The sequence below is a fragment of the Emys orbicularis genome, chromosome 8, assembly GCF_028017835.1.
Source record: "Emys orbicularis isolate rEmyOrb1 chromosome 8, rEmyOrb1.hap1, whole genome shotgun sequence".
In the NCBI taxonomy this organism is placed as follows: Eukaryota; Metazoa; Chordata; order Testudines; family Emydidae; genus Emys; species Emys orbicularis.
The window spans coordinates 11,037,816-11,052,774 of record NC_088690.1 but is presented as its reverse complement, the minus strand read 5'-3'; the positions used below and the strand labels follow the sequence as shown (position 1 = coordinate 11,052,774).

At 44.5% G+C, this 14,959-nt stretch overlaps 1 protein-coding gene across 1 annotated transcript in view; it reads left to right on the top strand.

Moving 5' to 3' along the window:
* The first annotated feature begins 1,763 nt into the window (after positions 1–1,763).
* CC2D1B (coiled-coil and C2 domain containing 1B) overlaps positions 1,764–14,959 on the top strand; it is a 71,694-nt gene continuing 58,498 nt past the window's right edge. The window contains exons 1-3 of the mRNA XM_065409182.1: positions 1,764–1,841; positions 3,224–3,318; positions 11,093–11,234. Coding sequence (XP_065265254.1) covers positions 3,253–3,318; positions 11,093–11,234 — 208 coding nt within the window. The 5' untranslated portion in view covers positions 1,764–1,841; positions 3,224–3,252. The remainder of the gene's footprint in view (positions 1,842–3,223; positions 3,319–11,092; positions 11,235–14,959) is intronic.

The following is a 14,959-nucleotide window of genomic DNA, read 5'->3' as shown; positions in this document are numbered from 1 at the left end:
CGTGACCTGTCCATGACTTACTAAAAATACCTATGACTAAAACGTAGCCTTATGTGCAGTGAAAGTATACAAAGCTGTAGGCAAGGCCAGAAGGGGTGAGGAGAGCATGGGTGGGGAGAGCATGAGTGTTTGCTACCGGAAATTTTGTATTTTCGTAGAAGAATGAGCTTTACATTTCACTTTGAATTTAAGCACGTTTATCTGTTACACAGAAGAGTTTCAGAGGAATTGTCTGAAGACAGCTGATGGAGGTTTGGTTAAACTGTTTTCAGTATGAAATTGTACTTGAGAAAAAAATTACCAAAATTACTGACGCTATCTTAATTTGCTATTTTTAAATTACATTTTTAATCACTTTAAAATGATTTATTAGTGTGAAATGTGCTGCAAAAATAGTTCACGCTTGTAGTAAGTGACTTCAGTATAGAAAATGTGGGAATGGCTTACTGTGCTGATAGAGGGTTTACCTCACAATGACTTTTTATGGAATAGCCACTCTAGCTGAGAACTAGGACCTCATCAGTTTCTACAGTAACTCATAATCCAAAATATTGTGGCAGACTGGATCTAAATTCCATAGCAAAACCCCAGTTTCTGTGGCAGACTGGAACTTCAAAGTAGCCTCAGGGAAAATGTAAATATGGATGTCATGATTTAAAGAATAAAACAGTACAATATTTTGTTTTTATTTAGTGTCTAAATTTTCAAATTTGCCACTGATTGTGGTGTTTTAACACAACTGCATTGTGGACTGTTGAGGTAAATCTGAAGGTTTTGGTAATTAGGTAGGCATATTTAGAACTTTTGGCACATGAAGGTGTGTGTGTGGGGGGTTGTAGTTTAGGATGGGATAAACCACCATAATTGCATATTTCTGCTAAAATTATCAGCAGTGAAATAGTTAATAAAATTGGCTTTAAGTAACTTAGTTTTCAGAGCTAAGTCCATTGAGATGAATGAAGAATGATAGTTCACACCTCAGAGCTCCCCCCCCCCCCCCCGACTCTAGAAAATTCAGTGTCTGTTTGGCCTTCCAACTGTGAACCATCTTCACAATCAAGTGCTAGAAACAGCTTTAATTAAAAAAAAAGTGGCAAATTCCATGACATACACAGGACTACTGTCCGTGGATCATTGACCATCTGCTTTGCCCTTTACAAACAGAGGTGCTGTCCCTGGTTCAGTGAGCTTTAGGCCAATGTTAAGCTTGGGTGTCTATCAGGCACCAAATCCATATGTAATTACTTAAGAAAACTAGTGTAGTTGCTTGCTGGCTGGCCACGACTTTTAACTGCAGGGTATTGTTATCTGCTCCAAAAGGTGTCACTGGGACTTGCTGGCAAAGACTGGAAAATAATTCTAAGGGCAACTAACTGCCTTAGGCTAAGATGTGGCAATAAATGACTCCCATGGGCATCCCAGTGGTTGTCTAGGCCCTATTCCTTGCTCGATGCTTCCCCCTGAACCAGTATTACTGGCTTGGGTTTGGTTCTACCTGTCTACTTACCTCTGTCCCTGGATACTGGATCCACTCCTCCAAACTTCACTCCCTGCCCTATGGCAAGACCCTATGGCCCCTTTGAAACTCCACCCTACCTTACCCATCCTTATGGCCCTCCCTCCTCTGCTCCGCCCCTTTCTCATAACCCCACCTCTCTCCGATTCCTGGCCCCGCCCCCGTTCCCATAACCCCGCCCCGGGGATTCTTTCCCCGCCCCCTTTCGCTTTGCGCCTGCGTGCGCGCTGAGCTTGGAGCCGCGTCCTGGTGTGGAGTGGCGGCGAGCGCTCGCGCGCGTCTCTTCAGGGTCTCCTGTGCGCTGGGGCTGGGCGTGCCGGGCAGGGTAGGCCAGTCACGCTGTGTGCGGGGGCGGAGGCCGGCTGTCGCCTCTGTCTCTTCCCCGGAGCCTGCACAGGCCCCGTTGCCCCGCGTCGCGGGGGGGAGGGAGTCGGTTATTTACATGGCGGTGCTCGCTGCTTGTCTCCACCCGCCTTGTCCTGACAGGGAGCTCTAGCCGCTGTGCCGGGCTCCAGGTCTGGGACGGGGGAAGGAACCCGCGCGGGAGACAGGTGTGACGCCACGAATAGCAACCCTCCCGTTTTGCAACTGGGTGCGGTTTCTGCCACGCAACTTGGCATCTGGGTTAGAAACGGGAGCAGGGTCTGTGTGCCGCTGCACCGGTTCCTGGGAACGGCTTCCGGGGAGGGAACCTGGAGGGACAGGCTCCTGTGCCCAGCTCAGGGAGGAGGAGAACCCAGGCTGAGGGGGGACAGGCTCCTGTGCCCGGCTCCAGGTCTGGGGCAGGGTTTAGTAACTTGGGGGTGTTGCAGGGTGGTGTCTCCGGTCTGCAGGGTGGGTATAATATCCCTGGTGTGGGATTACAGGGCGGTGCTGGTCTGGGTGGGTATAGTAACCATGGGTTGGTGGTCCTATTGGGATCACATCATTATGCAGTGGTATGGGAAGCCCGCCCACTGCTAAAGGATCCCCCCCCCCAGCCTAAGGGGGGGGTCCACAGGGCCTGGAGACCAAAAAATTACGGGGGACAACTAATAAAAGAACAGGGACAGGAGTGAGGTCAAAGGGTCAAAAGAAGGGAACCAGACGGGGACACCGAGCAGAGAACCCCGGACAGCGCCCACTGCTCCTCGAAGGCGTCAAGGGAGCCAGTGGACGCCGCCCAGAGGAACTCTGCCCGGATACGTGAACGAACGGAGGACCGGAAATAGGCCCCACAGTCACAGGAGACTCCATCGGCCAACCTCCTCACTCTGGTTTTATAAATGGCCAGTTTTGCTAGGGCCAGGAGGAGGTTGACCAGGAGGTCCCGTGACTTTGTGGGGCGATGGATAGGGAGTGCATAAATAAAAAGGTGAGGGGAAAAGTGCAACCAAAATCGTAACAAAATATCCTTGAGGAGCCGGAATAGGGGCTGCAGCCTGGCACACTCCAGGTATGGGTTGGTGGTTACAGGCTGGTGTCCCTGCTCTGTGGAGTGGATGTAGTAATCCAGGGTGGGGGGGTTACGGGGTTGGGTATGGTGACCCTGGGGGGTGGTTACAGGGCGGAGCCTTTGGTATGGAGCTGTAATCTGTGGGGCTACAGGCTGCTATGCCCACCTTTCAGATTGGATTAGGTTGGTTTATAGGCTTCTGTCATGTATCACAGTTGGACGTCAGTGTCTTAACCAACGTATGTGTGGGGTTCTTTTTGTGTCTATTAAAGGTAGAGTTGTTTGAGATTCATCAGCCAACATGCTTGGGAGAAGACCCAGGAAAAGTCCCCAGGCAAAGGGCCAGGGAGCTGCTGCTGCAAAGCAGGTACAGAAACCTCCTCTCTCACACTATAGTCTGGTTAAAAGCTTGCACACTTGGGGTCCCGCTTTGTGATTCTTTCTTGGGCTAACATGATTCCAGAGTTGCAGGGTATCCTACAAACCTTGCTATACAGTTAGTTGTCCTCTGCTTTTCACACCCTAGTTAGTTTATCTTCTAGTAGCAGAGACCTGACATCCAGATATCATGCTGATTAAGGCATTAAAAATACAGACAGACTTGCTACAAGATAAAGTTCATCCTGTCACAACATTGTGAACTTTGCCTTGCAACCCAATTATAATAAGGTCCTACCCAAACTAACATCAGAATTTTTATAACATCTCTCAAAGACAGACCTGTGAAAATCAGAATGGTTAGTGACTATCTTAGCTGCACTGGGTGATCCTCTGAGAGAAGAGTAAATCCTACCGCTACTTAGACAAGTAATTTTAATTTAGTTCCCTCTGTTCTGTTTATATGAAGTTTGGTGGTGGTTTGTGGACTGGCATTGCCTGTGCTCCACTGTTGTATTTATGACTTCTATGCAGGGATACTGAGTCCAGATAGGTGTTTGTCTGCGGCTGTTAACAGCAGGTCCATGTACATTTGAGTAACTATATGCGATAAGTGGATTGTGCTGTGATGAAATTTTAATCTTAAAATATCAGAATGTAGTGCCCTACAGAACAAAGTGTGGGAGATGTCCTTATAGGAGGAACGCTTTGTGGGATAGTTATAATTTTAGGAATGCATGGCTTCATTGAACTGTGCAGACTTAGGAGATAGTGTGACAGTGTCAGAAGTATAAGAAGAAGCCAAAATGTGGAGTCAAGAGAGTATCCAATCTAAGAAGAGGTGCATCCAGAAATGAGGAGTGAGACACAGGCAGGGAATGAAATTATTAAGGCTTTGAAAATGAAAAGAAGCTTGAGTTGTATTCAGGAGAGGGGGAAGCAAATGTGGAGATGAAATAGGGAAACGGAGTATCAAGGCAAGATTGGGAGACCTTGGCTTTGGTTTGGATACACTTGAAAGGTAGACTGAACTGGAGGCTAAAATGGGGGGGTTACTGGAATAGGGGCTAATGTGTTTGTAGTAGAGAGAGCATGGTACAGCTGTTCGATTCTCAGTCCATTCCTAAATGAATTCGGATTAGTTGGAATCAGAGCTCTAAGTGCATAGGAGCTGAGCTTAGGTGCTTTTTCCCACCACGTTAGCAATACTTATGTCTTTTCTCGCTATGTGCATGTCAGGTGTATTCATAATGCTACCATTACTGTAGCACTAGAGTTTAAATGTCTACATTAAAATATATGCATTTTATTTATTTCATTTGGACCAAGAAAAAATACAAAGATCAAAAGAAGCAAAGAAATTTAAAAGAAATAAAATGTAAAGGGATAACCAGTAAATCAAAGGCCCCGATCAGCCCTATAGGATCGAAAATAGGAAAAGCATATTTAAACCATCCAGTTCATATCCTGGCAAATGTAAGATTGTTTCCAACAATATATTCTCCAGTGTCTTTTCCAGCTATAAATGAGCATGTTCTGTAGAGCTCATTTGTGCTTTACAGTATGCTCACTGCATTTCTTCCTGGTTCAGGCCTGTCTTTGTCTCCCCTCTTTTCCTTCCTATTTAAAGCACTTGTTTGATATTCATTGACTTCAAAAGAAGTGTGGTTTACTACACACAACAAGGAAGTTCTAGCCAGAACTCCTAGGGCATGTGTACGCAGCAATTAAACACCTGTGACTGGCTTGTGTCAGCTAACTGGCAGCGGAGATATGAAATTGTGGTGTAGACATTTGGGCTCAAGGAAATTCCCCCCTCGCGGGGTCCTAGAGCTCGGGCTCCAGCCCAAGCCTGAATGTGTACACCACAGTTTTACAGCCCTGAGCCCCAGTCAGCTGACCTGGGCTAGCAGCGGGTGTTTAATTGCTGTGTAGAGGGGTGAAAACTTTATCTAATACCCCGAGATTCTATTGCTGGCTTCACAACTAACTTGCTATGGGACAGTGGGCAAATCACATACACTTTGGCCTCAGTTTACCCATTTGTGAAAGGTACGTAATATTATATAGAGCTTTGCATCTTGAAAGTACTGTGTAAACAATTGCTAATCTCCTCCTGCTTCCTGGAGCAGTGGGAAGCAGCATTATCCCCATTTTACAGATGGTGGGAATTGTGTGGGGAGAAGGGGAGAAACTGAAGCATTGGGAGGTAAAATTACTTTTCCAGCATCATGCAGTGAATTAATGGCAGAGACAGGATTAGTAAATAAGGGCTTTCAATCTTGTGCTGCGTCCTGTAGGGCAGTGGTTCTCAAACTGTCTTTTTCGCAGACCACTTGAAAATTGCTGAGGGTCTCGGAGGACCACTTAATGATCCTTCCAAACGTTGTTTGTACCGTTAGCTAACTATTGTAAAGCGCTTTGGATAAAAGCGCTATATAAAAAAACCCAACTTAATAATAAAACTTTTTTTTTGTTCTACAAATAAAAGCACACAACTCATATTTTAATATCCGTAGTCTTACCTTTCTAATGCAATAGAAGTGCCCTCTCTCCCTCACTGCGGCAGCCTCTGAACTGGGGCTCAGAAGGAGGGGGGTCTCTACCTCTCTCCCCTGCTGTGGCAGCTCCTGAGCTGGGGCTGGGAAAGAGGGGGTCTCCCCTGCCATGGCAGTCCCCAAGGTGGATAAAAATCAGGTTTTTTTGATAAAATACTTTTTGAGGGGGAAAAAACCTATCTAAAGATAGTTTTAATTAAGATACATTATAGCTCAAAGATATCTCATCATGGAATAGGGATTATAAATTCTAATTCTATAGGATGAGACAATATATTCATGTAATGTTTAAGAAGTTTTGTAAATGAGTTCCAATAGTTCATGGATTAGGGACCCAATCTTATGAGGTTCCACAGACTTCTGTATAGATTAGTTAGGTTAATTTTTCTATCTACCCAATGGGACTCTGTGCTCAGTCTAGAAGATACCATCAGAGATGCTTAGTTTTTCAGTTATCAGACTGTGGATTTGTGTCTCCAGAGGTAACATGCTTGTTAACAGCAAAAACATTTTTAAATAAATAAATTAATATATAGAGGTGAGAAATAACAGACCTCAACTCTATTGTCCCTCTGCAAATTTGTATACACAGAGTCAATCCCTTACCTCTCTCTAAAAGTTCAAAGTTTCAAAAAATTCAATTAATAGAAGATTGTTGTGGGAGGAATAGATCTGGACAAGGAGAAGAAGTCTGGAGATAAATGAGAGAAGCGAGGGGCATATGCTTGTTTTGTTAAAATATTATATGTTTGCTGTTGAAGAAAAAAATCCAGAAAACTTTGTTGTTTTAGTTAAATAAAACAATTTAAATGTCTGTCTGGTGGTGTTCTCCTCCTAATACAACATGGCAGGAAAATCCTCCAAATATTAATGATTAACCTGTTGAATTGGAGATAGTTCACCTCCCAATGGCTTCATAAATATCTGCTTCAGTTACCTTTGATAAATGAAATAACCAAACAATCATTCATTTTCTGATATAGCTATAAAACTAATCTGAAAAGTTTTCAAAATAAATCATTGTTTAAAAGTGTATAGTGTGTACCTTCTAAAAATGAAACCTACATCTGTCTCCGAGTTGTGAAGTATATGTATTAAGGTTATAACAACTAACAAGAATGCACTTCTATGTAGAAAACCATGATTAAATCGAGTCTTCCTGACAAGTGATTTAAATCAAATCCACCCTGGCAGTCCCCGAGCTGAGGCTGGGAAAGAGGGCCGTCTCTCCCCGGCAGCCACGGCCCTGGAGCTGGGGAAAGTCGCTTCTTTCTCTGGCCACTGCAGCCATGCATGTCCCAAATTCCCCCCACCCCCTCTTCTCATCCCACTGCCCCCTCCCACCTACCTCTATTCCCCCCAAGGCCACCACCTCACCTTACATGTGCATCTTCTCCAGGGTCCAGGCACCTAATGTGTGGAGCCATGTCTGCGCGGCTGCACTCATTAGGTGGGTGGCCCTTCGTTCTCTTGTGTGCGGCTGCCGTGGCACGCACCTTAGGGTATGTCTACGCTACCCGCCAGATTGGCGGGCAGCGATGGATCTAGCGGAGGTCGATTTATCGTGTCTAGTCTAGACACGATAAATTGGTCCCTGAGCGCTCTCCCGTGGACTCCCGTACTCCACCACCGCGAGAGGCGCAGGCAGAGCGGTAGCAGTTGACTCGCTGCAGTGAAGACACTGCGGTGAGTAGGTCTAAGTACGTCGACTTCAGCTATGTTATTCACGTAGCTGAAGTTGCGTAACTTAGATCGATTTTCCCCCCCAGTGTAGACTAGGCCTTAAAGGGAACTATCCACGGACCACCTGAATGGAGCCAGTGGTCTGCGGACCACAGTTTGAGAACCTTTGCTCTAGGGATTTGTCTGCACTACACAGTTTTGTTGACAAAAGTCAGGTTTTGTCGACAGAACAGTGGAGGTGTACACACTGCAATGCTCCTTCTGCCGACAAAACTGTCCTGCTTTGCCAACAAAATAAAACCACCTTAATGAGAGACGTTGAGGTTTTTGTGGAAAAGTTATATCGACAAAATGTCAGTGTAGACACCGCACTTCGTTACGTTGCTGTAAATGGCCTCCAGGAGGCGTCCCACAATAATGCCCATTCTGAATGCTCTGGTCAGCAGTTTGAACTCCATTGTCCTGCACCCAAGTACACAGGCATCCTCTTCTTCCCCTTTGAAGGCCCAGGAATTTTTGAAATTCCACTTCCTGTTTGCTCTGCGTAGAGAGCTCACATGGCATCCTCCCAGCTGACCATAGCAGCTCCATGCAGCAAACGCTCTCCCACTTGGAGCACACCTGAGTTGTTGGATCTGCTGACACTATAGGGAGAGGAGGCTGTGCAGTTCCAGCTCTGCTCCAGCTGTAGGAACTTCAATACCTACAATGTGATTTCTTCTGGCTTGTTGGATAAGGGCTACGAACGGTACATACACAGTGCCATGCAAAGATGAAGGAGCTGAGGCAGGCATACCAGAAGGCAAGGGAGGCCAACCGTTGCTCTGGTGTCATGACAAAGACCTGCAACTTCTATAAGGAGCTGGACGCCATTGTTGGTGGCGACCCCACCTCCACTGCCAAGAGCCCCATGGATACACCTTGCTGCTGTCCAGGGTTCCCGTGCAAGGCTTCATGAGCTATGGGAATAAGGGGTATGCTGGGTCTCCCAGGATCACTGTGGGCATCTGAATATCCTCCACTAGAATCTTCTGGTCTGGAAAGAAAGTCTCCGCTTGTAGCTTTCTGTACAGGCCAGTGTTCCTGAAAATACATGCATCATGCATCTTCCCAGACCACCCTGCGTTGATGTCAGTGAAATGCCCACAGTGATCCATAAGCACCTTCAGTACCGTAGAGAAGTACCCCTTTCTATTGATGTACTCCGTCGCAAGGTGGTCCATTGCCAAAATTGGAATATGCGTTCCATCTATTGCCCCTCCGCAGTTAGGGAATCCCATTGCTGGAAAGCCATCCAATATTTCACGCAGATTGCCAAGAGTCACAGTCCTTTGTAGCAGAAGGCAATTAATGGCCTTGTACACTTACATTAACGCAGCCCCAACGGTGGACTTCCCGACTCCGTACTGATTCGCAACTGACCGGTAGGAATCTGGAGTTCCCAGCTTCCACACAGTGATTGCCACATTCTTCTCCACCGAGAGGGCAGCTCTCATTTTGATGTCCTTGCGCCGCAGTGCTGGGCCGAGCTCCGCACACAGTTCCAGGAAGGTGGCTTCTGCCTCCGAAAGTTCTGCAGTCACTGCTCATCATCCCAGACCTGCATAATGATGTGATCCCACCACTTAGTGCTTGTTTCCTGCACCCAAAAGTGATGGTCCACTGTGTTCCGTTGCACCGTGAATGCCAAAAGTAATCTGGTGGTGTTTCTTTCCATGGTACGCAGCAGGTCAGACAACTTTGATTCCTGTTCAAATTGGGTGCTCATGATATTCTGCATGACCAGCTGCAATGTGTTCATAACAGTGACCACAACTGTAGAAAGCAGTGCAGGACCCATCCTTTCAAACAGAGATGGCATGTGCACAGTAAACAGGGGCTGTTGAAAAATGCTGCAGAATGTAGTCGGAAGCCCATGGAATGCTGGGATGGAAAAAACTGCATCATGGGACAGTGAGCCTGCAGCCATGTTGCACTGCAATCCACTCCGCCTTCCCACAACTCCTGGCTGCGAAAGGTGGCGAGTAGCACAGTGGAATAGCTACCCACAATGCACTGCTCTCACTGTCGATGCCAGAGCACTAACTGTGGACGCGCTCTACTGACAGAAGGACATCGTGTGAACATGCACAAGTGATGTAATTATGCCGGTTTTTGATTGTCAGCTTAACTTGCGTTGACCTTGGTTTAACGCCACTCAGATTGTTAGGGTTACTATGTCAGCATAACAGGGCAGTTACATTAGTGGGAGACAAATTTAAGTGTAGACACGTGCTAGTATGTCAACACAAGAATGCTTATGTCAACCTAACTTATATATACCAGGCGTATGATTGTCTTCTTGGTTCAATAAAAGATATTATCTCTTTCACCTTGTCAAAGTAATACATTTTTCTGTATTTATAAATGTGTCATAGAAACAAATGATATGTTTCATTGTATATGCATCACATATCATGATACATTCTTCAAGAAGGCTGCATTTTGGATTGTGCAGCATTATTTTTGTTTACAGTAGAATTTCTTTATGTAGTTTCGGGTAAAAGCTAAGCAACAGTAAACCTTTTTTCATCCTTATCATTTTGGGCTGTGATTCGTCAATTCTAATAAGTTCTGCGGGACAATACTATGATGGGAAACATTCAAGGAAGTTATTTTGGTATTTCAGTGGGTGACACTTTGGTGTCAGTACTGAACCAGTGTTGCAGTGTCCTGGATTACTGTACTTATGGAGGTTCTATCTTTTAGATCAGACAAAACAGAAGTCCTCACCCTTGTTTGTTAAAGTCCTTTGTCACTTTTTGCAACAGTAGGGGAGTTTACCCTAGTGTTTTGGTCAAATGCTAATTTATACAATTAATATTCTTCCTACTCAATTCACCCTATAGTTTCCATTGCCTATGGTAGTATTTGCTTCCTGTTCTAAACAGCTGTGTATTGGTGCAGTACAGTGTTAAACTGTTGCTGGTTCTACACAAGAGGTGGCTGCACGTCAGTGGGTGAAATGATTCCTTTGTGTATATCGTTTACAAAGTGATGGACCTTTTGAGGTGAAATGTGTGGATATGTATGAAAGTTCAAGATGAAATCTTCCCTGTGTCCAAGTTTAGAATACCTGGGTAATATGAGGAATAATAATCAAATATATTTGATAGCTTCGGATATAATAGGAACCTTACTGATTAAATTTTCTGCTTAGCAAGTCTTAACAGAATTATTTTACCTTGTTATTTCAAATACCAGCTATTCCTATTCATAAAGGATTCAGGTTGATTAAGTGCAGGCCTGAGAGGGGGTTTATTCTCTGGTGCCCAAAAGAGGTGTATCTGGTTTCAGTTATGTGTATATCTTGTTTGTGTTATATAGCTAGTCAAAATTACAGGGGATTGTGGTTAAAAACTCCCAGCCAGAACCCACATTATCTTTGAATTCAGAATGCACTGAGATGTTTAAATAACCCAGGTGATGTGATGGTGTGAGTGATGTCTCTGTTCTTACTAGAATATTTTCCCTTGGTTCCAGCTGGGGCTCTTCGTAGATTTCAATCCTGAAGCAATGTTGCTGGATATTGAGGATGGTGGTGGTGATGAGGATCTAGAAGCAGAGCTTGCTGCTCTCACAGGAGAGAAGGTGACAGAAGGGAAGTCAAAACCCAAAGGGAAAAGTAAGTCATTGCTCCTGGTTCTCGCTGACTGAAGAGCTGTGTTATTTATGTAAATAAAAGGGACATGATGTTACAAATCACACTTCCTTCTAGATTCTTTTCCTCTACGGTTGTTACAAGTAACACCTAAGATTACTATATAACTCAGAGATTAGAGAAATATTTTTTCTGTATTGTGTCTGCTTTACAGTGAAAGATGTAATTGGGGCATGCACAAGGGGGGGCAAGCAGGGGCACCGGCCCCCCAAAAAATCTGCATGTGTTCCTGCAGCCCAGAGAGGGAGGAAGCAGCAGGGTGTTTGGCTGCCAGACGAGCTCCTCCTCCTCCCTATCCCTAAAGCTACAGCCTGCTGCTTCTCCTTCCCTGCTGTTGGAGTCCCACGTGTTGCCTCTGCCTCCAGCCCCTGACTCACCTCAAAGGGCATCTATAAAGCAGGCAGCAACACTGGGACTCCAGCAGCAGGGAAAGAGAAGCATCAGGCTGCAGCTGCAGGGGTAGGGGGAGGACCCTGCAGCCAGCTGCCCTGCTGCTTCCTCCCTGCCCAGGCTGCAGGGACACGGAGAGTACTGCTGCAGGGGGAGCTGCTACCTCCTCGCTACTGGGTGTCCCTGCCAGAGGTGGCCCAAGAAACCGGGGGTAGGGTCACATGAACCTTTCATTTGCGTGTGTTTAACGTGCCCCTCCAAAAGTATTCAAATTTAAAATCCTGGGTACGCCCCTGAGATGTTCAAAGAGAAAGTTAAGAGGTGACTTGCTCGTGGTATTTAAATACCTTCTGTGACATTCCCCAGGGTACAATCTGGACTGTTGAACAGCTGTGTCCCTTTAGTTCTCTAGCCTGGGGTGCCTTTTACACTGCTTTGCAGTCAGAAGAGCCACTCCTGGCCTGCTCACACAGCCTTTAGTATGCAAAATCACTCCCCGCTGAATACATGAATGCTCTCCCAGCCATCCATGAATTACATATAGGGGGACACCCTCACAGTCTTAGCCCCAGCTTTGTTCCCCAGAAATGTGCGTCTTGCACTGCTCTGTATTCTCCTGGACAGTGTAAGCTCACAGTAAGTACGTCATTCCAACACTGGGTAATGATTATGCTGCAACCATGTCATCCTAAATAGAGATTCCCAAACACTTCAATCCAAACACGCTGGTTTAGATAAAACAGTAAAACAAGTTTATTAACTAGAAAAAGATAGATTTGAAGTGATTACAAGTGGTATGGCATAAAAGCGGAATTGGTTACAAAAGAAATACAAAAATAAAACTGCAAGCTAATACCTAAATGAACTTAAAAGCAAAATGTCTCTCACCATAAGTTGCAACAATACACAGGTTGGATTTCCTTTCAGCTAGAGATCCTTCCCCCAGTTCAGTGTTCTTCAAATATTTGTTGATGCCATGGGCAGAGAGATGAGAGGAAGAGAGGGGTGATGTGGAGGTCACTGTCTCATTTTATATCCTCCTCCTCTCTTTGAGGATTACCCCATGCCGGTGTGTAGACAAACAGTCCCCTATATACCTGAGATTCCAACTGTCTCTGGGATGCAATGTAAATTTCTTGTCTATACCTTCCCCCTGCTGGTGGATGGCCAGTTAAGCAGGTAATGGCACTTTAGCACCTTGCTGGCATTCTGGTGTGTCTCTGAGAAATTGGTTTGAGGGCGTTACCCAGAACTACAGCATATTTCAGTAACAATCATATAGCAAAATCTCATAATTTTATATGCAGTGTTGTTAAACACACATCAACAGGAAAATAATATTCAGCAGATTGAGTTTTCAAATGATACTTCACAAGGCATGCTTTATACAAAATATAGCGTAATCATATAAAAATGGTGAACGTGGGGTACAGGGTGTCACACTTACATGGGGAGAAGATTTTTGAGAGTAGAGGGCTCTTTAATTTAGCATACAAAGGCATACCAAGATCAAGTGGCTGGAAGTTGAAGCTATACAAATTGAGACTGGAAATAAGGTTCAGTTGTTTTTTTTTAACAGTGAGGGAACAAGATAATTTACCAAGAGGTGTGGTGGACTGTCGATCACTTGCAGTCTTTACATCAAGACTGGATATCTTTCTAGAAAATATGCTGTAACTCAGCCAGAAGTTATTGACATGATGTAGGAATTACTGGGTAAAATTCTTTGCCATGTATTATGCAGGAGGTCAGATTAGATTATTAAAATGGGCCTTTCTGACCTTAAATGAACTCTGGAAACCTGAGAGTTTGTTTACTTGGTGTATTTGACTGCATTTGTGTATAATCCGTTTCATTGTTTCTTGTACTTTCATTTTCCTATGCTGTTTGTGTGGGATGTTCACACAACAAGGGAGAGGAAAATTTATAAATATAAAGGAAAATGTGATGGTAAAATCACAATAATAATTGGCAGGAAGACTCAGAGTAGTACCTGAAACTAAATTTGAATTCATTTTGATACTGACTAGTTTTCAAGATAATAGTTACCCTTGAAGAGTAACGAACGCAGAAGATTTTAAAGTATCTGAAATAAGTTGATGCAGCTATTTCTTGAGTCTGTTCCCTTTTTAAATCTTACTTTTAATAGAAATTCTGTATACTTTTTAAAAAACTGGCCATCAAATAAAAAATCCTGTTGTTTGAATTCAAGAATCCTATAACTGACTTTTCCTTTCTAGTTCTTATAACTAATGACTTTTAGAAAGCATTAAATAAAGGTCTTGATCAGTAATTCTGATAATATCCTGAGTCTAAGGGGATGTGTTCTAGATCTGTGTATGAGGAGATAGATACCCTTTGTGTCATCAAATCCACTGTTTCTCTCTGTGAGTTTCCTGTGGGCACTTTCAGTCGCACTGGGTTTTAATTTTTATCTTTTGTCGCTACTGCCTGTATAACGTACAGGTAAGGTCTGGTTGTTTGAGCATAAGTCTGGGAACCAGGAACTTCTGAGCTCTGTTTCCATCTCCAACACAGACTCTTTCTTTGGAGCTCATGAAGTCACTTAATATTTTTTTTCACTGTTTCCCATCTGTAGAATGAAGATTAATCCTCAACATCTCTGTAAGGTTTTATGAGTCAGTATTTGTTATGCCCACTGAAGGTATCAAATGTTTTCCTCGGGTCTGAGCAGCACATTTGTCAGCAGTGGCATTGCTTGAGCATTGCATCCCTGTTTTTCTGGAATTAAGGCTATAGGTGAAATCCTACTGTTATTTTCACTTGTATAACTGAGGGCAGAATCTGGCCCACGTCTATGCAGGAGGAAGAATAAGACTAGTTTAAACAGGGTGTAGGCGGTGGTGGGGAAGAAGGCACATATTTGGGAATGAGTATAGAATACAAAATGGAGCAATTAGGAGAGATGGTTGGACAGAAGGCAGAATGAGCATAGGTGGAGGTGAGATCAGAGGGTTAAGCGGGGGAGGAGTTGGGTAGAGTTTTCAAGAGGAGGATTAGAATTGGAAGCTTAAACAGAAATAGGAGAGGAGGGGAGCCAGTGGCCAGTGAGGAGATGAGAAGAGAACTTGCTCAGACAATAGGAGAGGAAGATGATCAGAACAGCAGCATCTTGGGTAGGCGGAGGGGGAATAAGGGGCAATATTCTCTGACTTGTGTGACAGATCTAAATTCCCATATTCAGCTTGGCTTGTGACACTCCTATGGATTGAAGAGGGGAAGCCTTCCCCAGTGGCAACACATTTTGGTTTGCAGTACTTATTTTGTATGCTATGAAT